The sequence below is a fragment of the Amblyraja radiata genome, chromosome 14 (genome assembly GCF_010909765.2).
Source record: "Amblyraja radiata isolate CabotCenter1 chromosome 14, sAmbRad1.1.pri, whole genome shotgun sequence".
Lineage (NCBI taxonomy): Eukaryota > Metazoa > Chordata > Chondrichthyes > Rajiformes > Rajidae > Amblyraja > Amblyraja radiata.
The window spans coordinates 40,516,451-40,543,290 of NC_045969.1; the positions used below are offsets into that span (position 1 = coordinate 40,516,451).

The window sequence follows — 26,840 nt, forward strand, 5'->3', positions numbered from 1 at the left end:
GTGTGTTGTAAATTCCTAAGATTCATGCCCCCTGTGCATGAAGAAATTTCTTCCGAACTCTTCCCAATGTGGCAGACCCTTTATTTTAAGACCAGTTGTCGTATCCAAGGTCAACATCACCCAGTAACAACCGGTAAGAATACTTAAAGATTTAATAAGATCAGCTCTCATTCTTGTAAGCTCAAGGGTATGGGCTCCATCTGCTTCAGCTCTCCCCATGTACCAAACTTGCTGCCTTAGGAACCTGTCCAGTGTGGCTTCATAGTAATCCTTGTATTACAAAGTATATCCTCAGCCGATATTGATCAGCTCCTACTTTAAAGATCTGCTGTGGGTAAAAAAGATTCTTCACCAACCATGGTGTATTATGGAGCAGGCCATGTGATCAGGGAATGGAGGTAAATAGGTCAGCTTTCATCAGAATTCCTCAGGGAAAAAGAGTCTACTCTATTCTTATACTCGAGTCCTCTTGCGGCAAAACACCAATGTACTGCTTGTTTTCCAAATCACTTGCTGCATCTACAGGTTGACCTTGAGTGATTTGTGCACAAGGTCTTCACTGATCCCTTTGAACACCAATACTTTTCAAACTCTTGCCATCCAAAAATGGTACAGCAGGCAGTGAAGAAAGCGAATGGCATGTTGGCCTTTATAACAAGAGAATCGAATATAGGAGCAAAGAGGTCCTTCTGCAGTTGTACAGGGCCCTAGTGAGACCACACCTGGAGTATTGTGTGCAGCTTTGGTCCCCTAATTTGAGGAAAGACATTCTTGCTATTGAGGGAGTGCAGCGTAGGTTTACAAGGTTAATTCCCGGGATGGCGGGACTGTCATATGCTGAGAGAATGGAGCAGCTGGGCTTGTACACTCTGGAGTTTAGGATGAGAGGAGATCTCATTGAAACATATAAGATTGTTAAGGGCTTGGACAGGCTAGAGGCAGGAAACATGTTCCCGATGTTGGGGGAGTCCAGAACCAGGGCTCACAATTTAAGAATAAGGAGCAAGCCATTTAGAACGGAGACGAGGAAACTCTTTTTCTCACAGAGAGTGGTGAGTCTGTGGAATTCTCTGCCTCAGAGGGCAGTGGAGGCAGGTTCTCTGGATGCTTTCAAGAGAGATCTAGATAGGGCTCTTAAAAATAGCGGAGTCAGGGTATATGGGGAGAAGGCAGGAACGGGGTACTGATTGGGGATGATCAGCCATGATCACATTGAATGGCAATGCTGGCTCGAAGGGCCGAATGGCTTACTCCTGCACCTATTGTCTATTGTCTATTGTTCTACCGCAGTGGATGTCTTCACATTTTTCCACGTTATATTTCGCCTGCTGCCCACTCGCCCGTCTCTATCACCCTGAAGCCTGTTCCCATCCTCTCAGCCCACATTGCCACCCAGCTCCTTATCAGAGAAAGTAATCACCGTGAAGAGAAGAGCAACGTGTTAATTTCCATTTTACACCTTCCCTGAGTTGATTCAAATCTATTTGATTACTTATAATTGTGTGCAAATAATTTTCAATTCTTGTCAGTCAATTTGAATAACATTATTCTTATAACCTGCAGCCAGTTCTCTTGGACATAAAGAGTCTGAAGAAAGATCCCGACCCAAAACATCAGTCTGAAGAAGGGACCTGACTAGAAATGTCACCTATCCATTTTCTCCAGAGATGCTGCCTGGCCCTCTGAGTTACTCCAACATTTTGTGCCTATCTTTGGTATAAACCAGTATCTGCAGTTCATTTGTATTATATTTTATCTCTTAGGGTGGGCTCACCCTGGCTGTTAATGCAACTTAGGTGGGTGGAATTTGACACTGCTCTGAGTCTCGCTATTCAGCTGAGATCTGGTTCTCGGCACCAGAACAACATGCAGGGAAAGAGCAGATTCAAGATCAGGTGGCAGATAAAAGAGTGGCCAGTGAAAGACTACACCCCACACCCACTCCCAGAGAGAAAAGTGAAGATACACATCACCGACATAGTAATTCCTTGGATAGACAAAAAAGCTGGAGTAAATCAGTGGGTCAGATGGCACCTCTGGAGAAAAGAAACAGGTGACGTTTCGGGTTGAAAGGGAAACGAGATTTAGACGGTGATCAGGGCCGGATTTACGTATAAGCTAGACAAGCTTAAGCTTAGGGCCTCGAGATCTAGGGGGGCCTACTCACCCCGCTACCTCACCGGACCGTCGAACCTCGCCGCCCCACCGACCATCCGCCCACCGGGACCTCCTACTCTTTGCCCGCTGACCCTCGCCACTCCACCGCCCTCCAGCAGCCGCAGCCATCGCCTTACCTGCAGCCTGGACTCAGCACCGGGCCTGAAGCCTCCACGCTGCAGACTCCCACTCCCCCGGGTTTGACTGCGCTGGGTCCTAGTGCTAGTTCCCCAACCCTGGTAATCTCAATGGCTGTTCCACTGGGTCTTCCCCATTCCCCTCAAACCATGTGACCCCAGCTCTTCCCCACCCACACTACAGTCCTCATACACCCCTCCTCCCTGACCCCCCACCAGACATCGCCTCGGCCTCAGTCCACTCACCTGCCTTCCTCCGGCCCCAACCCCGATCCCTGCCGTGTGTTCACCATCCCCCCTGACCTCCCCCTCTCTGATACCGAACGGGTCTGGCCTCAACAGAGGTCTCACCTTTGTCCCCCTCCGTCCCCACCTCAATGAGTTCCGCGCCCGCCGCGATTTGGACCTCCGCCTCACACCATTCTTCCATGGGAAGGAGTCCTCGCCCCCATTGATGATCCCTTTTCACGTCTCCAACGGACCCCCTCCTCTTGGACCCCCCCTCATGGCCATTGGTACAATGAAATTTGGGGGTCACCATCCGACGTCGGAATGGGAGAACATTCTCAGCGGCTTGGGCTTCTGAATCGGCCACTTCCTACCGGAGACCGCGGCTCCTGAAGTCCACAGGCTGAGCTGGGTGGAGATTCACGCTGGCAGCCCTCAGCAAATGGTTCCCAGGGCTCCGCAATATTAAAACCAGCGTGGCCCGAGGCTGGGAGCTCCGCAAACCACAGCTCCATGATGTTGAAGCAGCAGGCCCAACACTCCAGAGCTACAAACGACGATCCAGGTAAAGCATCGCTCGCTCGGCGGTGAATCCAATATGTATGTTAAAACCAACTGTTTAATGACAACATACAGTAGGATCTAAAAGTGTCACACTGTCACTGTCGGGTAGTTATGGTCCTCTAGTCATGGGGGTGGGCCTCTCTTCATCTAAATCCGGCCCTGACAGTGATATAGAACAGATGAATGAAAGAGCTGCCAAAAAGTATTGACGATAAAGGAAATGGGCCATTGTTATCGGTGGGCACGGTGAAAACGAGTTCTACAGAACAGAACTCAGTAGGAGGACAGTGAAACTTGTACAACGACCAGAGTTGGAGGAGGGATGGGGAGAGAGAGGGGATGCAAGGGTTTGAAAAATCAATATTCATGCCACTGGATTGTAATTATATGAGTTACCAGAGTAGAATTTCACAAATTTCAGAATAGATTATCAAGGGTGAGCCTCACTCCCTCTTCTCTCCCCTCCCCTCAGGCAAGAACAGGAATGTGAAAACACACACCTTCAGATCCAGGGACTGTTTCCTCACAGCTGTTATCATTCATCTGAACCATCCCATCAACTAAACCTTCGATCTACCTCATTGGAGGCGCTCGGACTATCTTTAATCGGACTTCACTGGACTTTACTTTGCACTAAACTATACACAAGATTGTAAAAAGCTTTTGCTGGTAACCTTTCAAAAGTTGGAATGCCAGGGAATTAATAAACTCTGGGGCTATGGAGTATGTTATGGGATCAAAAGCTTGGTGCATAGATCAATTCCTGTTATTTTACAACAATAGCCATCAGAGGCCAACGTTCAGAGTGTGAAGACAGAGGAAGGTTAAGCAGGGTATGAGTGACCCATGCTGAAATACTTTTTTTAAGCAGCTGGCAATAACAATCGGAAACTACTGGTTTTGTTGGGAGTTTCTTCACTCAAGGATGGACCATCGAAAAAAAGGTGCCACAATAAGAAAGATTTTTTTTTTGTTTTAAGAAAAGGATTAGAAATGGAGTCCATGATAGATTTAGTTTAGTTTGGAGAACCAGAATGGAAACAGGCCCTTCAGCCCACTGAGTTCACACTGACCACCGATCATCCATTCACACTAGACACTAAGTTATCCCACTTTCTCATCAACTACCCACACACCAAGGGCAATTTCACGGAGTGCCAATTAACCTGCAAACCTAGACAGATACAAAGTGCTGGAGTAACTCTGTGGGTCAGGCAGCATCTCTGGAGAAAATGGATAGGTGGCGTTTCGGGTCTGGACCTTTCTTGTAACCAACAAATCTGCACATCTTTGGGACGTGGGACGACACCGGAACATATGGAGCAAATCCATAGGGAGAGCGTGAAAACTCCACACAAAGTCACGATTGGAACCCAGGAAGACACAAAATTCTGGAGTAACTCAGCGGGACAGGCAGCATCTCTGGAGAGAAGGAATGGGTGATGTTTTGGGTCGAGACCTTCGATTTAAACCAGCATCTGCAGTTCTTTCCTACACATTGGCACCTAGGTCTCTGGCGCTGTGAGGCAGCTGCTCCAACAGCTGCACCCCAGTGCCATTGGTACAGCGTGCTTTTACCAATGCATCACTTGGCTAATTTCAATGCAGCTTGTCTCACTCATCAGTTTCTTCATTACGCAGGAGTTCACTGCGGTGACAGCGACATAGTTGCAGGAGGTTTATCTTTGGTTCTGGTGCAGAAGCTGTCTTTATTTCACTGACAAGTACGGCCGTTTTATCCACCATACAATCGAGTTAACACCAGAGAATTAAAAAAACTTTCCTCCTTACCTCTTTATCAAACATACAACAGAGTCTCCTTGATCTTATATTTCCTTAAATCCTAAGGTGCTGGGTGATTTATCTACTGCAAAGAAACACTGTCTGAAAATATTTCAGCACACCCAAGTGGTATTTATCACAAACACTGAGAGGAAACAAATACATTTTCATTTCTCTGATGTCTATCATTGTCTCCTGTGAGCCAACGAGGTATGGAAGTCAGAAACCTGTAAAGTAATGATTTCTTTAAAGAAAATTCGCAATTGTGTAAATGCCACACTGAGGTTTAAGTGTAGAAAAGACACAGCAACACATTTTCAATTGTCTTCTCCCTATGAATACTCTGGAGAGCATTCATCAGAGTTTCGAGTTTAGAAGTTGGGAGGTCATGTTGCAGTTGTACAAGACATTGATGAGGCCACCTATAGAGTAGAACATTCAGCTTTGGACAACCTGGTATGGGATATATGTTGTCATGCTGGAAAGGATGCAGAGAAGTTTTACGAGGATGCTGCTGGGACTAGGCTATAGGAAGAGGTTGAGCAGACAAGGACTCTATTCCTTGGAGTGCAGGAGGATGAGGTTGATCTCATAGAGGTGTATAAGATCATGAGAGGAACAGATAAGGTAAACACACAGAATCTTTTACCCAGAGTAGGGGCATCAAGAATCACAGGACATAGGTTAAAACTCCATGGGGTGTGAGAGAGTAGCCGACGGATATAGCGCTGCCGGAGGTGAGGGTGGGAGGTGTGAGCGGTGCATCAGGGGTCGGTGCTGGGACCATCGCCATGTCTCACCTATCACACCATCTGCACGGGAGAAACTAAACAACTTTTTTCCCCCAAATCATCCCGCGGGCCGGTAGTTTGACTCCCCTGCTTTAAACCAATGCCCTCAAGTTCTTGAATCACATATCCCGGGAAAAAGACATTCACCTTATATATTCCCCTCGTGGTTTTTACTCACCGCTAAAATTTTTGCTTTATTTTGAATTTCGAGCACCTGCAGAGTTTGGTTCTATAAATGTCAAATGTACTGCAGTTTGCCATTTTAAATAGTGTGCGTAAGAGTCTAAGACAATCAAATTGCTCGTTGTTTACGGGAAACCCGCCGATAGAAAACTATTCTCATTGGTGAGTGTGGAGGAGATCTGGAAGCGCTGGGCGAATTGAATTGTCCGTGATTTTATCTATTTATTTATTTATTTCATAATATTTTTAAGAAAGAATTTGAGCGTGAGAAATTTGTGATCAGCGTGAGAGCATGAGAATTTTGTGAAATGCGTGAGAGTTGGCAGCCCTGTAAGTAGGTCAATTACCTTCTGCAAATTGCCCCAGTGTGCAGGATGTTAGTGCACGGACCCGTGTGCTGATGGGCCTGTTTCCACGCCGTATCTCCAATGTCTAAAGTCTTTACTCAAGATTCCAGCATATGCAGATCTTTGTGTCTCTATAATTTTAAGACTTAGTCTCCTTGATCTCAATTCCCCACTGGTTGAGTTGATGTGACAACAAGGCTCCTATATTCTCATTCCAAACTATTAGAAACTATGTATTGGAAGGAACTGCAAATGCTGATTTAAACCGAAGATAGACACAAAAAGCTGGAGTAAGTTAGTGGGTTGACAAAAATGCTGGAGAAGCTCAGCGGGTGAGGCAGCATCTATGGAGCGAAGGAAATAGGCAACTTTTCGGGTCGAAACCCTTCTTCAGACTATTGTAACTCAGTGGAACAGGCAGCATCTCCGGAGTAAAGGATTGAGTGATGTTTCAGATTGAGACTCTTCTTCAGATTGAAATCTTTCAATCCTTCTCTCCACAGATGCTGCCTGTCCCATTATTCAGCGTTTAGTGGCCATATTAGAAACTATCCTTTGCAAAACTATGGTGCTGGATTATTACACAAACAAATAGATTAGAAAATGTCACAACAGCACCCTCTGCTGGATTTCATAGGAATGGAATGGTTCATAACGTTCTAAAACAATTAAAAGGATCATCTATTTTAATTGGATATAATCTCCCAACATATTAGTTTGCACCGTAAAAAAAGTGTACTTGTGTGTCAAATTAAGGTCATACAACAGACACAGCTTTTGTGGTAATCCTTGCTTGTTAATCTAAATGTGTCAGGGGGAAACAACAAATATCCAAAGCTGATGATATTTAATTAATTAATGCAGAAAAAATGAATTGAATAGTTTCCTTTTAATTTGATAGGCAGACAGGGATTGGAATGTGAAGAATGTCACCCATTCCTTCTATCCAGAGACGCTCCAGCATTTTGTGTCTATCTTCAGGGATTGGAGGTTTGGTGAGATGATTTTCAACTCGAGACATGGTTATGATGACTGTTGCCATCTCTTGTGGCTTTTGTGAACTGCAAGCTTCTCTTAACTTCCCCGTGCAAGCAATCCATGAGTGTCCAGTGCTATTGTGATAAACCGACAAATACCATCAGGACAGCAGCTTATGCCTTCCAGCCTTCCCTCATACAGTACCACGTGGAGCAGATGGAAGTATGAAGGGGTGGGGGAGGTAAGTAAAGCACTTCAAAGACCAGGTTGCAAAAGGCACAAAAACCCTGGTGTTTCAAGGAGAGTTAAGGACCTGTCCCACTTGGCCGTCATTTGTGCCTCATTTACGCGTCGTATGTAAAATAGATCGACGCGTCGTGATGCGCGCATATCATGCGCCAGCACAGACGTCTGGTGCGCGTGACGTCATTAGAATACCCTACGGCGCATGGCGATGCACGGTGACGTAACCATGCCTCACCACACGATACACGCGAGACGTCGGGACGCCAGTGTGCGACGCCAATGCGTCAGCGTGCATACCCAATGCTTCAGTGTGCGTACGCGATGCATCACGCAGAGCCGCGCAATACCGCGCGCCACCACATGCGAATCCACGCCTCACCATGCGCAACGCATGCAGACCCCACGTCGACCTATTTTACATATGATGCGCAAATGATGGCCAAGTGGGACAGGCCCTTTAAGTTTGCACACAGGCACAAAGGTGGAGAAATCTTCTTGGAAAACTGTCTGGTTGACAAGAGATTTCAGTGATTAGGGTGGTAAAAATAAAAAGGGGATTTAAGCACAAGGATGAAAGTTTTAAAATGATAGGATTTTGGGGCAGTACAGTAGAGCTGCTTCTTCACAACGCCGGAGACCTGGGTTTGATCCCGACCTCGGGTGCTGTCTGTGTGAGGTTTGCGCGTTCTGCCTGTGACTGTGAGGGTTTCCTCCGGGTGCTCACGTTTCCTCCCACATCCCAAAGACGTGCGGGTTTGTTAGTTAATTGCCCCTTTATGTGTGGCGAGTGGATGTGAGGATGGGAAACGTTGCCTATTTCCTTCGCTCCATAGATGCTACTGCATCCACTGAGTTTCTCCAGCATTTTTGTGTACCCGCATGATTTACAAATGTTCTTCATCTATTGACATGGTGACATTGATATTGACCCACACCTCACAGATACTGCCTGACCATCCAAAGCCACTTCATCAACCTTAATACCACCACCATCACCATTCCACTACTGAATCCATCTTTAGTAGTCATGCAACTCCCAATGCACTGCCAACATTGCCACTTGTCTCAAACAGTCAGGCTCTGTCATCTGGTAGTAACAGGGACCAGATGGCAGAAACCTTGGATTTTCCCTGTACCATCATAAAAGTCATCTGATAACTCATGATATCTAAATGCTCATCAGAGACATTTAGAAACAATTAAAGGTTTTAAAAATCGCTAAATTATAATTCCACTTAAAATCCATTTTCACTGCCATAACTTAAGTGCGGAGCAGCGGAAGAGTTGCTACCTTATGGCGCCAGAGACAAGGGCTGGATCCTGGCTACGGGTGCTGTCTGTACGGAGTTTGTATGTTCTCCATGTGACTGCGTGGATTTTCTCTGGGTAGTTTCCTCCCACAATCCAAAGACCTGCAGGTTTGTAGGTTACTTGGCTTCGGAAAAATCAGTATGTGGGATAGCGCTAGTGCACGGGTTGATCACTGGTCGGCGTGGACTCGGTCGGGTCGAAGGGCCTGTTTCTCTAAAGTCTAAAGTCCAGCATTACAATGGGTGGTCTGATGTGCCCACATCCAAGCTCCAGAAAGCTTTGAACTTCTGCATGCCACTGCAAAGGTGCAGAATCTTAGAACAAGCAGCACACCTGCTGAGCTTAGACAGGGATACCTCACACAACAACCAGCTGGCTGTCAGCACAAACAGCTCTCTAACAGAGGCCCAAAAGTCAAACACAATCAAGGTCAAGCTATAAACTGTGAATGGAGAGATAAAATGATCAAATATGGCAGTTTCAGAATTATTCTCAGATGCATACATTTCATCCAATATTGCACGTTTTACAACGGAATTTTAAGAATGCTTTACTTTATTTATGAGAATAAAATCTTTCTCTGAGCACGAGTTAACCCTTTATGTTTTAGAGACACAAACAAAAATTGTCTATGAAAAGATCCCACTTATCGGAATGCTCTACACTTGGAAATTCAGAAATATTGTACATTTCAAATCACCTTCGAAGCACTTTCAATTCTTGTCCACATCAAAGCAAAGCAACTTATTTGAAAAAGCATTTTATAATTAACTTCTAAGTTCTTAGCCAGAGAAATCACTCATGCAGCTCATTCATCCATCGTGTCAAATCCAGATCTGTGGAGTTCATTAACACATTTTAACTTGGGGCATCCCAATCCTCAGTTTACTTATTTTCTTAATTTCTGACTAAAAGGCATTTGGCCATTTCCTGCTACTTATTTTGATATGTAGAGAAAATGCCATTTTAACTGAGAGGGTCAAAGTATAAAGGGAATGTACGGGACAAGTTTATTTTTTACCCAGAGAGCGGTGGTGGAGGCAGACACAATAGTGGCATTTGAGAAGCTTTTAAATGGGTACATGAATATGCAGGGAGTGGAGGGATATGGATCATGTGTAGGCAAAGGAGATTAGTTTTGTTCTTGGTATTATGATCAGAACAGGCATGGTGCACTGAAAGGAGTGTTCCTGTGTTGTACTTTTCTGTGTTCTATGTTCAAATTCCAGCTACTTAAAAATAACTAAATATTGTAAATAATACCCATCCTTCTTGACATCTATTCACTGCCACAGACCCTTGCAATGGAAATCATTTGATGCAAATGGTTGAGATAGAAATGACAGCGCCATAGGTGGAAAAGCAGCTACACCCGAGCAAAATGGTACTAAGGAGGTGGAACAGCCTTGGAGACAGGGTGGCCTCTACCGAGTCCTCTGGCTCCATTCATGGGAATCAGAATCATCACTGCCATTACCACAAGTCTCGTGCCCCACTTTATAGCCAATAACGATGAGAGCCAGCCAGTAAGTAAAATCACCAGTGTTAAGATCTCTTTCTCCCCCATTGGTATTCAACCACCGCAGATGGAGGAATTTGGTCAGCGGTAACTCCAGCAGGTATGTAGGGGAATAGATTACATGCAGACTGGTAAGGATTGGTCTTAGTATCATTCTTGGCACAGACAGTGTGGACCGAAGAGCCTGTTCCCATGTCCTACAATGGCTTAACATTCAAAAGAGTAAGTTTAGTGGGATATGGGCCAAACACAGGCAGCTGGGGCTGGTGTAGATGGGGCATATTGGTCAGCATGGGCAATGTGGGCCGAAGGGCCTGTTTCAGTGCAGAATAGGGTATGGAAATCTAACTCAAAGCAGAAGAGTGACACAGATCTTGGTATCCGAATCTACCATCTTTCCTGCTATCCTCTGGGCTGGAGAAGGAATGAAAGCCAAATTCATTCACTAGTTAATCTTCACTTCTGCACTACAATGTGTCGCTTGTCATCTTTCATAGGCACCGGAGTCATCGGGTTTCATAACGTACACTTAATGTGGTTTTTGAAAGATGACAGTGCCTTGATTGCAAAACACAAGAAGGGAGTTGAAGAACATCTCAGTAAATGTTACATTGTAAACAAACTGTTGAGTGGAATTGATAAACCAGTGCAACTTGGCTGAACCTGAACATGATTTGATGGATTGATCCAAATTGAAAATAGGATTGAAAATGGCAGGCTCAGATTGACTTGTAACATTAAAGGCCAAACTAGAAAATGTAATTTCAAGTCGTCCATATAGTCTCAAACTGATCATTAACTCTGTAGTTGAAGGTTCAGGGCAGTTATATAGCACAGAAACAGGCCCTTCGGCCCACATTGCCCATGCCGACCAAGATGCCCCATCTACACTAGTCCCACTTGTCTGTTTTGGGCCAATATCCCTCTAAACCTACTCTTTTGAATATTAAACCATTGTAGAACATAGGAACAGGCTCTTCGGCCACAATGTCTGTGCGGAACATGATACTACGACCAATCCTTATCTGCATGCACATAATCTTATTATCCTACATTACTAGTATATCCGTGTGTTATTTAAAAATCTCCTCAGTGTCATCGTTGCATCGGCCATCACCACCCCTGGTGGCATTTCTGGCCACCCACCAGTTCTGTGTAATAATAAGATGTGTTGTCAGAAAGATCAGCTGACATCAAGGCAAATCAGTAAAGGGGCAGCACTGTGGCGCAATGGTAGAGTTGCTGCCTTACAGCACCAGAGTCCCTGGTTCAATCCACACCTCCTGCTCCGTCCGTGTGGAGTTGCTGTGACCTTCTCCAGGTGCTCAGGTTTCCTCCCACATTCCAAAGACATGTCGGTTTTTAGGTTTTTGTAAATTGTCCCCAAGGTGTAAGATAGAACTAGTGTATGGGTGATCACTGGTCTGCATGGACTCAGTGGGCCGAAGGGCCTGTTTCCATGCCGTATCCTGAAACTAAACTAAATCAAACTGTGGGACAAAAAGTTATTAATCAAATTGTGAAAATACTTTCGTTTAGTTTGGAGATGCAGTGCGGAAATAGACCCTCCGTCCCACCAAGTCCACGCCTACCAGTGATCCCCGCAGGCCAGCACTATCTGACACACTGCCCAAACCAATTAACCTACAAACCTGCACGTCTTTGGAGTGTAGGAAGAAACAGGAGATCCCAGAAAAAAAAACACGCGGACACAGGAAGAAGGTACAAACTCCGTAAAGACACTCTCGCAGTCAGGATCGAACCCGGGTCTCTGGCGCTGCAAGGCAGCAACTCTACCGCTGCACCACCGTGAACCTCGAACGGTCATGATAGAAAATAGAAGGATAAATAATACCTAAAACGGAGAGTCCAAGCACACCGATGTTCCTCTCTCCTCTGTCAGGCGGGTTGTTCACCAAACACTGGTACGTCCCCGTGTCCGAGAGCTGAGAGTTATTAATGAAGATGGAGGCACTGGTGCTGGGCATGGTGACAACAAATCCCACACGGGAATTAAACAGGCTGGCCCCACTGATAACCTGGCCTCCCTGGTACAAAATCACCTGTGACAGAGGAAAGCAAGAAAATAAACCATTTCATCCATTTCAAGTCTGGATCAATTAAAACAAACATTTCCATCTTATTGCTTGCATGTACTAACATTTCGTTTTATCACAAAGTACAAATTCAAACACATGGACATTATAACCATCAGTTTATATAAAACTGCACTGATTTCTGCAACACAATGGCTCTCATCAGGTTTAGTCCAGAGGTAGATGTTAATGTGCATCAGAGGGTGGTGGGTATAGTGAAGGAGCTGACAGATTAATATGTACAGGTGGGTGCAATTACAATGCTTAAAAGATATTTAAACAGATACAAAGATAGGATAGGTTTAGAGGGATAATGGCCAAATGGTTCAAACCCAAATGGAACATCTTGGCCAGCTGAGTTGAAGGACCCGTTTCCACACTGTATAACTATGACTCGAGATGTATTTTAGTTTAGATTAGTCTAGTTTAAAGATACAGGCACTTCGGCCCACCGAGTCAGCGCCATCCAACTATCAACTGTACACTACTTTTATTTTACACACACACTACAGAGTTTGTCTGCACAAACTCCGTACAGACAGCACCTGTAGTCAGGATCGAACCCAGGTCTTTCGCGCTGTAAGGCAGTGACTCTTCTGTAGATCAAACCATTCTCATTCTCTGAACCTCTTTGGCCTCCAAGTTTACTTGTCCCAAGTGACTAATCATTCCTTTTGGGATCATTAACTATGTCCACTTCCAACACTTGCTCAGGAAGTAAGTTCAAGGTCACTACTTTCTGTTACATAAAAGGTTCTTCTCACATTCCCCTGTATCTTTTGCCCAAAACTTTAAATCAGTTGCCTGTACTGTTAGCTGATGTCTATCTTATTTAAACCTGTCAAAATCTTGCACACCTCTCACAAATCTCTACTCAGTCTCCTTTGCTCTACAAACAACCCAAACTTCTCCGATCAACTTATGCTGCGGAAATCTTTGAATCTGTGGAAATATTCAGTTCAAAACAGGCTCTCCAACCCCACTGTATTTCCCCGAAGAACTCGTTTCCAAATGGAGGAAAGGCTTGGCCCATTTAAGACAATTTTCATAATAAATGATGCCCAATCACTTATAGCTGACTGGAGCATTCTTACAGTGAGAAGCAATGGGTGTGTGTACATCACTGATATCACTTATCAAACATGCCAGACATTTCAGATTATTGAAAGCAGCCTGCACACATTTGAGGACAAGAACAAACTAATAGCTCAAGGATTTATTGATATAGGAACAGTGTGACAGCAATCAGTCGAGCTAGACTTTACAAGACTGCTTCTGTAAAAACAAAAAAGTTTGTTAGATTCAAACAAGTTGTGTAAATCCTTCGACTGAAGACGATGGAATCTCTAGTGTGTAACGAGGCAAAATGTGTTATAATTGCCTTCAAATTCCCATTAGCCCCACAAGAATGCACCAACATGCATACGCCACATTCAATAATACAAAGGAATTACTTTCAAGTGCAATTAATTTTGGATGTTTTGATTTACGTTTTCCTCTGTTCAGTTCAGTTTCAAGATACAGCATGTACACAGGTACATTGGACCACCATGTCCACCCCAACCATTGATCACCCGCGCACTCGTGCCTGTTATCCCACTTTCACATCCTAGACACTAGGGGCAATTTACAGAGGCCAATTAACCTACAAACCTGCACGTCTTTGGGATGTGGGAGGAAACCAGAGCACCCGGAGAAAACCCAATACGGTCACAGAGAGGACGTATAAACTCCACACCAACAGCATCCGTAGTCAGAAACTGAACCCGGGACTCTGGTGCTGTCAAGGAGCACCTCTCCCGCTGTGCCACAGTGGCGCACAACATGGGTTGGGTTCTCAACACAAAATTCCCATTTCCTTTCATTTTAACACAATTCAATCAGAATAGTTGATAGAAAGCTTCGCTGCCTGGTGTGAATGTCCTACAGAGTGGACATGTTGACTTCAAAAGGAGCACACTATTAAATGTATTCTCTCACCAACCTGAAGCTGTGCTACCTTTTCTTAGACAAGGCTGGTTTTATAACCGTAAACTAATAAACACACTTTCAAGAGCTCAAACTTACAAACTGGTATTTTTACGGTGGAGATTAACAGATACCTGATTGGTAAGGGTGCAAAGGGTTAGAAGGCAGGAGAATGGGGTTGAGAGCAAATGATAGCCATGATTGAATGACGGAGTAGACTCGATGGGCCGGATGACCTACTTCTGTTCCTATGAACTTATGAAACCTGGGCATTGTTCCACAGAGCAGTTGAACAATCCTCCAAAATAAAGCACTCCTAATGTATAATTTTGTACACAAACCATTAAAGGTTAACACATAGGTATAGTATCCAATTAGTAAGGCAAATTATATGTTCAATTTTATTCCTAATGGATTAGAGTACATGAGCAAAGGTACCTTACTGTAATTAATAGAGCCCTGATGAGACAGCACTAGAAATATATTGTCATAAGGAGCAGGAGTAGAATTAGGCCATTCGGCCCATCAAGTCTACTTCGCCATTTAATCATGGCTGATCTATCTCTCCCTCCTAACGCCATTCTCCTGCCTTCTCCCCATAACCTCTGACGTGTACTAATCATGAATCTATCCATCTCTAATGTGTACTAATCATGAATCTATCCAACTCTGCCTTAACTATATCCACTGACTTGGCCTCCACCGCTTTCCGTGGCAAATAATTGCACAAATTCACCACCCTATTAAAAAAATAGCCATTTATTTTTTGTCTTGCACCTCACTCCTCTCTCTACGACCCCCCCCCCCCCCCCCACCCCCTTGCGCTCTCTCTGCAGTAGCTGTAACTCACCCACTAACCCTCACCCTGTCTGAAGAAAGATCGGCGACCCAAAACAATAACTGGTTTCTCTTTCCGCAGATGCTGCTTGACTGAGCTCGTTCCTCTGCCGTTTTCTGCTTTTGTTCCAGAAATATTGTGTTCAAATCTGGTTTTCCCCTCAAGTAAGGATGGATATACTTGTGAAAATGGGGATCCTTTGATGGTTCACCACGTTAATTCCTGGAATGTGTGGAGGTGTTGCCCATGGTTTCAGTGAATGGCAAGGCAGATATGAGCAGCTGAATAGCCTGGTCCTACTTCGATTTCTATTTCTTATTTCCGAAATTGATTTCACTCAGAATTGTTTAAAAATTTTAATTTGCCATTGACTCGAAAGGAATCATGACCACACATCAAAATAGCTATCGTCATGAATGGTACCAAAAAAGATCAGAAAACCAAATGGAATAGTGCATTTGGAACACAAGAGACTGCAGATGCTGGAATCTTGAGCAAAACACAAGTGCTACAGGACCTCAGCAGGTCAGGCAGCATCTGGGGAGGGAATGGACAGACACCATTTTGGGTCGGGATCCTTTTTCATGATCTTGGGGAGTCGCCTTGCCACACATGCATTAGCTCCAAAGAATACCTACCCACTCTGCACAGTTTGCCTCATGCACAAAGGAGATCATGGGCTGTGATGGGAAGAAATCTGGTGAATTATCAGCTGTTAAGATCTGATTCATCTCTACCCCCATGGACTTTGTCTATGGAACTGATGTGTCACAATGTTGAGAACTATACTCTGCACTCTGCATCTTCCCCTTTGCTTCATCTGTTGTTCTTGAACTTGACTAGATTGTCTTTATGTGTGGTATATTTGATCTGTTTGGATAGCATGCAAAATAAAGCTTTTCACTGTATCCTGGTGCTCGTGACAATAATAAACCTAAAACTAATTTATTTGTATTTGTGGATTACCCAGATAAGACCATCTTTTTCACAAATTTGTAAACTTTTAAGTGTGCACCAAAGGCTGACAGTAGCTTTCATGATCAGTTTCCCCTTCAGTGCGGCCACTTAAGCAATCTCTCAGCCAACTAATACATTCCTATTGCTGCCATGCTTTCAATGTCACATGCCACATATAAATTTTACAATGAAGCCAAATTGCAGTATCACCATCATAGTCTGTGCATTTGAAAATTTACTGAAGATACACACGTCCTTGGATGAGAGCATCTCTGGTATTCCAAGTATAAAACATTTTCATGGCAGGTACATGTTCAAGAAAGACCCCTCCGAAAGCAGACACAAAGAAACATGGATTGAAGACAACTCTGAAAAACAGTTCAAAAGCTCTTTATCAGAAGAGTAATCTTTAAACACTGCACATGATAGATTGTGGAGGAGGAATTTTCAACTCCTGCCCCACACAAAGAAATGATCAAATTTTCCCTATTATTTTACCCTGCGTTTACTGACTCACAGCACAGCGGTGCAGCGATGGAGTTGTTGCCTTACAGCGCCAGAGACCCGGGTATGATCCTGCCTACGGTTGCTGTCTATACGGAGTTTGTACGTTCTCCCTGTGACTGCGTGGGTTTACTCCGGGTGCTCCGGTTTCCTCCCACACTCCAAAGATGGACAGGTTTGTAGGTTAATTGGCTTTGGTAAAAGTTTCAATTGTCCCTAGCGTGTAGGATAGTGCTCACATACGGGGTGATCGCTGGTCGGCGTGAACTCGGTAAGCTGAAGAGCATGTTTCCAGACTGTATCTATAAACTAGAGTAAAGACTTCTTCTCTGGCTCACACGTACACGATACATCATAAGCCACAGGAAATGCAATTTCCCCACAATGTAGCCTTCTTCATGGGCTGCAGGTGACGGTATTAAAATCACGGATGCACTGCAACAATTTTGACAGTCTCGGAGAGAAAACTGACATTTCTCAGGAAGCTGCCGGCTTCGTGCGAATCCCCATCTGTGGCCCAGGGCTTTAGAATATTCCATTCATGCAATGCTGTTTGAAGGCACGGCTCACAAGCAGTGTGTGTTCTTCAGATCTCCTGGGAGTCCATGAGGTGGTGCAATCAGAGAGCAAGATCAATGTTTTCTCAAACCCACACCGACATAGTTAGTTATAATGCCTTGGAGAGATTGAATTAATACTTTGTTGGTGACAGGGCTAGTTGAGAAGAGCATGGGAAGCTGACAGTTGAACTGCTGAAGTTTTGCTGCCTCCAGAGGTAGCTTAATTCTTCTGCACAACTCAGGAGTGAGTGTCTCATGGAGCCCAGCAATAAAATCTAATTATCTGAGAATAATTACTTCTGTATGCTCCAAGTGACTGTGCTCAGTCACCCAGGCCAACGATAATAAAGACATTGACCTCTCCAAAGGCATTGACAAAACTGTAACACAAAGGGCATATGTGCAGGTTGAATTTTTAAAAGACTTCAATAAATGGTCCGAGGAGAAATGAACAACTTTCCTTATATAACACAACGGTGACATATAGTCTCAAAATGGTGGAAGATCAGGTTAAAATTTGGGAGCCGACTTTGCCTATTTTTGCTCCACTGAATATATTTTGTCCAATTGCCAAATTAGGCATTACCTGCGCACATAAAAATAATTCAGCATCTTGTGTTGCTCTTGCTTTGAGAAATTTATCTCTGAGTTGCACTCACTTGTGCAAGAATACCAAATAAGTATTTGGTGTTGAGAATAATGAAAGTAACAGATTATATTACTGTTATGTCTTGATCATTTGTTTGCAGTAAGCGGAATAAAACCAAATGGTGAAGGAGTGGCTTGGCGTAGGTATCTCTAACAACTCCGCTGAGGGGATGGGGCAATGGGCTGCTTTCATCAGCAGGCTATTAAACACGTTCACCTCCAAATAACCTCTGAACTACATAGACTTGGGGGCATTGGTTTTGACTTCTTGCGCTATTAGTGTGCGTGCGTGTGTGATTTTGTGTGTGTGGTATGTGTGTATAAACAGTGCCCTCCATAATGTTTGGGACAAAGACCCATCATTTATTTATTTCCTTCTGTACTCCACAATTTGAGATTTGTAATAGAAAAAAATCACATGTGGTTAAAGCGCACATTGTCAGATTTTAATAAAGGCCATTTTTATACATTTTGGTTTCACCATGCAGAAATTACAGCTGTGTTTATACATAGTCCCCCCCATTTCAGGGCACCATAATGTTTGGGACATGTGTGATTGCTCAGGTGCGCTCAGGTGTGCTTAAATGCCTCCTTAATGCAGGTATAAGAGAGCTCTCAGCACCTAGTCTTTCCCCCAGTCTTTCCATCACATTTGGAAACTTTTATTGCTGTTTATCAACATGAGGACCAAAGTTGGAGAGAAGGAACTGCCCAAGATTCAAAACATACCACCTCATCTGTGAAACACGATGGTGGGGGTGTTATGGCCTGGACATGTATGGCTGCTGAAGGTACTGGGTCACTTATCTTCATTGATGATACAACTGCTGATGGTAGTAGCATAATGAATTCTGAAGTCTATAGACACATCCTATCTGCTCAAGTTCAAACAAATGCCTCAACTCATTGGCCGGCGGTTCATTCTACAGCAAGACAATGATCCCAAACATACTGCTAAAGCAACAAAGGAGTTTTTCAAAGCTAAAAAATGGTAAATTCTTGAGTGGCCAAGTCAATCACCCGATCTGAACCCAACTGAGCATGCCTTTTATTACTGAAGAGAAAACTGAAGGCGACTAGCCCCCAAAACAAGCATAAGCTAAAAATGGCTGCAATATAGGCCTGGCAGAGCATCACCAGAGAAGACACCCAGCAACTGGGGATGTCCATGAATCGCAGACTTCAAGCAGTCATTGCATGCAAAGGATATGCAACAAAATACTAAACATGACTACTTTCATTTACATGACATTGTTGTGTCCCAAACATTATGGTGGCCTGAAATGGGGGGGACTATGTATAAACACTGCTGTAATTTCTACACGGTGAAACCAAAATGTATAAAAATGGCCTTTATTAAAATCTGACAATGTGCACTTTAACCACATGTGATTTTTTTCTATTACAAATCTCAAATTGTGGAGTACAGACGGCAAATAAATGAATGATGGGGTGTGTGTGTGCGCGCGCATACATATAATATATATAAATACACACACACACTTTTATATTATAGATAGATATACATACGCACATACACAAACGCACATATATATATATCAACATACAACTTTTGACAGTGGCACAGAATCAACACACGAGTGAAGGGCTTGTGAAACACTGCTGCAAACCCTACTGCAAACATCTTACAGCTCACAAAAGCGCTTCAGCGAGTCGCCCCTGGGCTCAAGCGAGTATATATCTTGCATCTGCTGCACGTCAGGGAACGGTATTCCACTGGCAATACCCTACAATGCTCTTTGAGAGCATATAGAGGACTGTTACATAACCCTCCACCCCTAGTTTGTTCAAACATCTCAAACATTGCTTTAATATTCAACATTATATTGACCATGACCCTAGTAAGCAAATGTTCTTCAGTGTAAAGATTCTACTTTATTGACTGTGACCACCTAAAAATGATTGGGATTCAAGGCTGCATCAGCAAGAGCCTCGGTTGCCATGGAAGTGTTTGTTCTTGTGACTATATTAGCAAGGTTGCAGCTGCATGAGCTTGATATTTGTGCTAGAAACAAAGTACTGGAGGAATTCAGAACTCAGCCGCTTCGGCATAGCATAGGCCATCTGTGGAGGGAATGGACAGGCAACGTTTCCAGTCGAGACCGTTGTTCAGACCTGATGGAATGGGGGGTGGGGAAGAAAACGCTGGAAAAGGAATATGGTGTAGTGGGGGAATGGATCAAAGCCTGGCAAATGATAGGTGGATACAGGTGAGGGGAGGAGGTGATCGACAGATAAGTGAAGTGACAAAAGTTAGAGATGAAAATTAAACAAAAAAATGTCAGGTAAACGCGAGGAGGTGTTTAATGTAAAGTCGGATGCAGGGACATTGAGGAGAAGGGAACTACCCACAGTGTACAAGATACATTTATTTGTCACATATACCTATTGGTACAGTAAAATATGTGGTCGCCATACAGCCATATGAATAATAAAGAGCACAGAACACGATAGATTTTTAACACAGACATCCCCACACAGCGGGATCAAAGTTTCCCACTGTGAGGGAGGGCTCCAAAATTCAGTCATCATCCTCTGTTGTCCTCCCGTGGTCGGGGGGGCTCCTGAACCCCCCGCTGTTGCCGCTACGGGCGGCCCGATGTTCAGACCCGCTCGCCGGGGTGATGGAAGTCCGTCGTCGGGACGGGAGGACATCCTCCGCGGCTCGGTCATCCGAACGGTCACCTCCTACCAGAGTCCGCGGCTCCCGAAGTCCATAGGCCACGCCGGGCGGAGATTCAATGCTGGCGGCCCTCGGCAAAGGGCCCCAGGACTCCGCGATGTTGAAGACAGCGCCGGTCGCGCTGGAAGCTCTGCAGACCACAGCTCCAATGTTGTTGTAGCAGGCCCAACACTCCGGAGCTTCCACGGTGATCCCAGGTAAGGCATCGCCCGTTCCGCAGTGAATCCAGCGCTGTGCCGCCGCTGCTGGAGCTCTGATCCGGATCCCCGGCAGGAAAGGCCGCTCCAATCCAGGTGGTAGGCCGCGAGGAAGGGGGTGACGACGCGACTCGGAGAATATCCACATCCTCGCCAGGAAGTGACTGGGAAACAGTTTCCCCCTTACCCTACCCCCCTCCCCCACATAGAAAAGTTAAAGAAACTAAAGAAACATACTTTTAAAACTAACGGAAATTTTTTTTTAAAATAGAAAAACAAACGAGGCTGCCTTCAGTGCGGCGCTCCTAGTGTAGGGAGTGTAGGGTGTAGTGTAGGACACCCCTAGTGTCGTGTAGCCCACTAAATTCCAAGGCCACAACTTTCCATTGACGATAATGGTCGTTTGGGATAGTGTAGTTTTATGATGTAGCATATTGGAATTGAGACTGCAAAAATCTTGATTTCCAGCCAGCAAAGGCAGCTATCTACTAACATAGCAGAGTAGAACGACCTTGGTCTGCGGAGAGCCTTGGGTTCAGATATTGTAGGTGAACCCGAGGCCTTCTTCCAAAGCAGGTATTTAGAGAGATTACTGTGTTCCCAAACAGGGGTGGCACGGTGGGCATTGGTAGAGTTGCTGCCTCACAGCACCAGAGACCGGGGTTCGATCCGGACTACAGGTGCTGTCTGCACGGAGTTTGTACGTTCTCCCTGTGATCATGTGGGTTTTCTCTGGGTGCACCGGTTTTCTCCCACACTCTAAAGATGTACAGGTTTGTACGTTAATGGGCTTCGGTAAAATTGTAAATTGGCCCTGGTGTGTAGAGAAGTGCTACTGGACGGGGTGATCACTGGTCGGTGCGGACTCAGTGAGCCGAAGGGCCTGTTTCCACAGTGTATCTCTAAAGACTAAATCAGAACCATAGCTGTTCCAATATAAATTGTAGCTGGCAACTCGCTAAATGATAAACACGGTACTGTAAAGAAAAGTAACCCAGAAACATGCAAAAAATGCAAATGTTAAGCATAAGCAAGAAAATTAAACAAAAGCCTCAATGAGTGCTGTTACTGGCATGGATAAAAGATAACAACACATTTTTAAAGTGAAATTGAGATATTTGTTCTCTTCCCCCCCGCCCAAGTGGCATTAAGAAATACTTCTGTGTAAATTCTGATTTTGCAACGACAAGGACAAACATTCACAGGTAATATTTGCCACAGAATTCAGATTTAGCACTGCAAGAAGTCAGCCTCTTTGTCTAGGAGCCAAATTGCTATTCAGTGTATTTCACCATGAATACATTTAGTTGCAATGCTCTTCCGTGTGTTCAATATCCTGTTGATGTACAGAAGTGAGGTTACCCCCTAAACACCCGCTGGGTGAAAGGGTCAGAATAAGAACTTAATAAAAACGTCAAAAAAAAGGAACAAGAATATACAATCGGCCCCTTGAGTGAGCTTTTGGTCAATAAGATTACGGCTGATCATATTGCTGCCCAACATCACTTTCCCCTCTGTCATACCTCCTTGACTCAAATATAGTTTAAAAATCTGTCATTCTGAGGTGGAGGTGTTGCATTGCTTATCAGGGAAGATATTACAGCAGTGCTTTGGCAGGATAGATTAGAGGGCTCGTCTAGGGAGGCTATTTGGGTGGAACTGAGAAATGGGAAAGGGGTAGCAACACTTATAGGGGTGTATTATAGACCGCCAAATGGGGAGCGAGAATTGGAAGAGCAAATATGTAAGGAGATTGCAGATATTAGTAGTAAGCACAAGGTAGTGATTGTGGGAGATTTCAATTTTCCACACATAGACTGGGAAACACATTCTGTAAATGGGCTGGATGGGTTGGAGTTTGTAAAATGTGTGCAGGATAGTTTTTTGCAGCAATACATAGAAGTACCTTCTAGAGAAGGGGCGGTGCTGGACCTCCTGTTAGGAAATGTGACGGGTCAGGTGGCAGAGGTATGCGTTGGGGAACAGTTCGGGACCAGTGATCACAATACCATTAGTTTCAATATAATTATGGAGAGGGTCAGAACTGGACCTAGGGTTGAGATTTTTGATTGGAGAAAGGCTAACTTTGAGGAGATGCGAAAGGATTTAAAAGGAGTAAATTGGGACATTTTGTTTTATGGGAAAGATGTGGAAGAGAAATGGAGTACATTTAAAGGTGAAATTTTAAGAGTACAGAATCTTTATGTCCCTGTTCGGTTGAAAGGAAATAGTAAACATCGGAAAGAGCCATGGTTTTCAAGGGAAATTGGACACTTGGTTCGGAAAAAGAGGGAGATCTACAATAATTATAGGCAGCATGGAGTAAATGAGGTGCTTGAGGAGTATAAAGAATGTAAAAAGAATCTTAAGAAAGAAATTAGAAAAGCTAAAAGAAGATATGAGGTTGCTTTGGCAAGTAAGGTGAAAGTAAACCCAAAGGGTTTCTACAGCTATATTAATAGCAAAAGGATAACGAGGGATAAAATTGGTCCATTAGAGAGTCAGAGTGGACAGCTATCTGCAGAGCCAAAAGAGATGGGGGAGATATTGAACAATTTCTTTTCTTCGGTATTCACCAAGGAGAAGGATATTGAATTATGTGAGGTAAGGGAAACAAGTAGAGTAGCTATGGAAACTATGAGATTCAAAGAAGTGGAAGTACTGACACTTTTGAGAAATATAAAAGTGGATAAGTCTCCAGGTCCGGACAGGATATTCCCTAGGACATTGAGGGAAGTTAGTGTAGAAATAGCAGGGGCTATGACAGAAATATTTCAAATGTCATTAGAAACGGGAATAGTGCCGGAGGATTGGCGTACTGCGCATGTTGTTCCATTGTTTAAAAAGGGGTCTAAGAGTAAACCTAGCAATTATAGACCTGTTAGTTTGACGTCAGTGGTGGGCAAATTAATGGAAAGGATACTTAGAGATAATATATATAAGCATCTGGATAAACAGGGTCTGATTAGGAACAGTCAACATGGATTTGTGCCTGGAAGGTCATGTTTGACTAATCTTCTTGAATTTTTTGAAGAGGTTACTCGGGAAATTGATGAGGGTAAAGCAGTGGATGGTTGTATATATGGACTTCAGTAAAGCCTTTGACAAGGTTCCTCATGGAAGGTTGGTTAAGAAGGTTCAATGGTTGGGTATTAATGGTGGAGTAGCAAGATGGATTCAACAGTGGCTGAATGGGAGATGCCAGAGAGTAATGGTGGATGGTTGTTTGTCAGGTTGGAGGCCAGTGTCACAGGGATCTGTGTTGGGTCCACTGTTGTTTGTCATGTACATCAATGATCTGGATGATGGTGTGGTAAATTGGATTAGTAAGTATGCAGATGATACTAAAATAGGTGGGGTTGTGGATAATGAAGTAGATTTTCAAAGTCTACAGAGAGATTTATGCCAGTTGGAAGAGTGGACTGAAAGATGGCAGATGGAGTTTAATGCTGATAAGTGTGAGGTGCTACATCTTGGCAGGGCAAATCAAAATAGGACGTACATGGTAAATGGTAGGGAATTGAAGAATGCAGGTGAACAGAGGGATCTGGGAATAACTGTGCACAGTTCCCTGAAAGTGGAATCTCATGTAGATAGGGTGGTGAAGAAAGCTTTTGGTGTGCTGGCCTTTATAAATCAGAGCATTGAGTATAGAAGTTGGGATGTAATGTTAAAATTGTACAAGGCATTGGTGAGGCCAATTCTGGAGTATGGGGTACAATTTTGGTCGCTTAATTATAGGAAGGATGTCAACAAAATAGAGAGAGTATAGAGGAGATTTACTAGAATGTTGCCTGGGTTTCAGCAACTAAGTTACAGAGAAAGGTTGAACAAGTTAGGGCTTTATTCTTTGGAGCGCAGAAGGTTAAGGGGGGACTTGATAGAGGTCTTTAAAATGATGAGAGGGATAGACAGAGTTGATGTGGATAAGCTTTTCCCACTGAGAGTAGGGAAGATTCAAACAAGGGGACATGACTTGAGAATTAAGGGACAGAAGTTTAGGGGTAACATGAGGGGGAACTTCTTTACTCAGAGAGTGGTGGCTGTGTGGAATGAGCTTCCAGTGAAGGTGGTGGAGGCAGGTTCGTTTTTATCATTTAAAAATAAATTGGATAGTTATATGGATGGGAAAGGAATGGAGGGTTATGGTCGGAGCGCAGGTATATGGGACTAGGGGAGAATACGTGTTCGGCACGGACTAGAAGGGTCGAGATGGCCTGTTTCCGTGCTGTAATTGTTATATGGTTATTTGGTTTATATGGTTATTCTCAGCCTTAAATGATAGGTAATAATGGACAGCAATCTGGATCTTTTTCTGATTGTAATTAAGAAAAATTGTCCTACCACTGAAAGGAATGAACTCTTTGCCAGTTCTTCCACACTCCATGTCAGTCTCTTTTTAAGAAACGATATACTGGAAGGTGGATACAAAATGCTGGAGTAACTCAGCGGGACGAGCAGCATCTCTGGAGAGAAGGAATGGGTGACGTTTCAGGTCGAGATCCTTCTTTAAACTTAGAGTCAGGGGAAAGGGAAGCGAGAGATATAGACAGTGATGTAGATGTGCAGAACAAATGAATGAAAGATATGCAAAAAAGTAATGATGATGACGGAAACAAGCCACTTTTTAGCTGTTTGCTAGTTCAGAATGAGAAGCTGGAGCAACTTGGGTGGTGGAGGGACAGAGAGAGGGGGAATGCAAGGGTTACTTGAAGTTAGAGAAATCAATATTCATACCACTGGGTTGTAAGCTGCCCAAGCAAAATATGGAAGCGGTTTTGGAGAGAATGAGTTCTCTTTATTCCAACCTCCCGAATAGCATTATGTTGCCCAATAAAGAACACTAAATACTTGCTCCCATAGAAACCTTGCAAAGAAGAATAGAAATAAGGGGCAGCACAGAACTGCAGCTGGCGGAGCTGCTGCCTCACAGCGCTAGAGACCCAGGTTCAATGGTGACCTCGGGCGCTGTCTGCGTGGAGTTTGCACATTCTCCCTCGAACCTCATGACTTGCCTTGGGGTGGTTCAGTTTCCTCCCACACACCAAAAGTCGATAGATGGTCGGCGTGGACTTAGTGGGCCAAAGGGCCTGTTTCCATCATGTATCTCTAAACTAAACTAAAATAATGCAAAAAAAAACAACAAAACATGGTGGTCAGGTGCTATTTGGGCAACTGGAAAATTGAGACTGTACGTTACTAATTTTCTTTGAACATTCTGAATTTATTTCTTTAAAATACGTCATTTTGCCATTCAAGAAATGCAACCGGTGGCAATAAGAATCATAGATCACTGTTTGAAATCTCTTGTCGGGGAGTTACTAAATATTAAAATGAAGTTTAGGATGGATGAAAATTTGTTGCGTTTGAACAAAAGAATTTATCAGGCTAGACCGTATGACTTATTCTGGATTTCTCCAAAAGAGTGATTAAAGAGGTGGGAAAGAGAATGATTATGGATATTATATGAACTTCCAGAAGGCATGTGATAAAGGCCTTTATAAGAGTCCATAAACTAAAACTGAAGCTCATGGAATTGAAGGCAAATTATCGATCTTATGAAATGAGCAGAGCAGCAAGAGATAGAGGTGGAATAATTGTTGGCCGTGACTGATAGTGTGCTGTAGGGAAGTGTTCTGGGATCTCGGCTATTTATCCACATTTATCAGCAAAGGTGATGCTCATATCCAGGGCCATAAAAGCCAGTAATGTAAAGTAATAATTTAAAAAATGAGGGAGGGAGGAACTGAAAGTTAGATCAGTGAAGTAACTGTATAGGCAGAACTCTGGTAAATTGACTTTGTACTTACCAACATTAAAATCATAGACATTAGACAAGAAGCAGAAAGAAGAACATTTCTAATCGGTTAAATGCTGAAAACAGTAGCAGTCTATAGAAACTCGCAGTTCACACAAGTGTCATGGACAGCTTCAGAAATTAAGTTAATTTGAATGCCAGTCACGAGGAATAAAATGGAATTAGATAGATGCTGCCATTATTTAGGGAAATTAAACAGCACTAAAGGGTGGCAGAGTTGCTGCCTTACAATGCCTGAGACCCGGGTTTGATCCTGATTATGGGTTCTGTCTGTATGGAGTTTGCATGTTCTCCCTGTAACCACGTG

The 26,840-nt window shown here is 43.8% G+C and overlaps 1 protein-coding gene across 1 annotated transcript in view; it reads right to left on the bottom strand.

The window, feature by feature from the left end:
* Positions 1-26,840, bottom strand: part of igsf11 (immunoglobulin superfamily member 11) — a 203,175-nt gene that overhangs the window by 39,272 nt on the left and 137,063 nt on the right. The window contains exon 3 of the mRNA XM_033033157.1: positions 12,099-12,306. Coding sequence (XP_032889048.1) covers positions 12,099-12,306 — 208 coding nt within the window. The remainder of the gene's footprint in view (positions 1-12,098; positions 12,307-26,840) is intronic.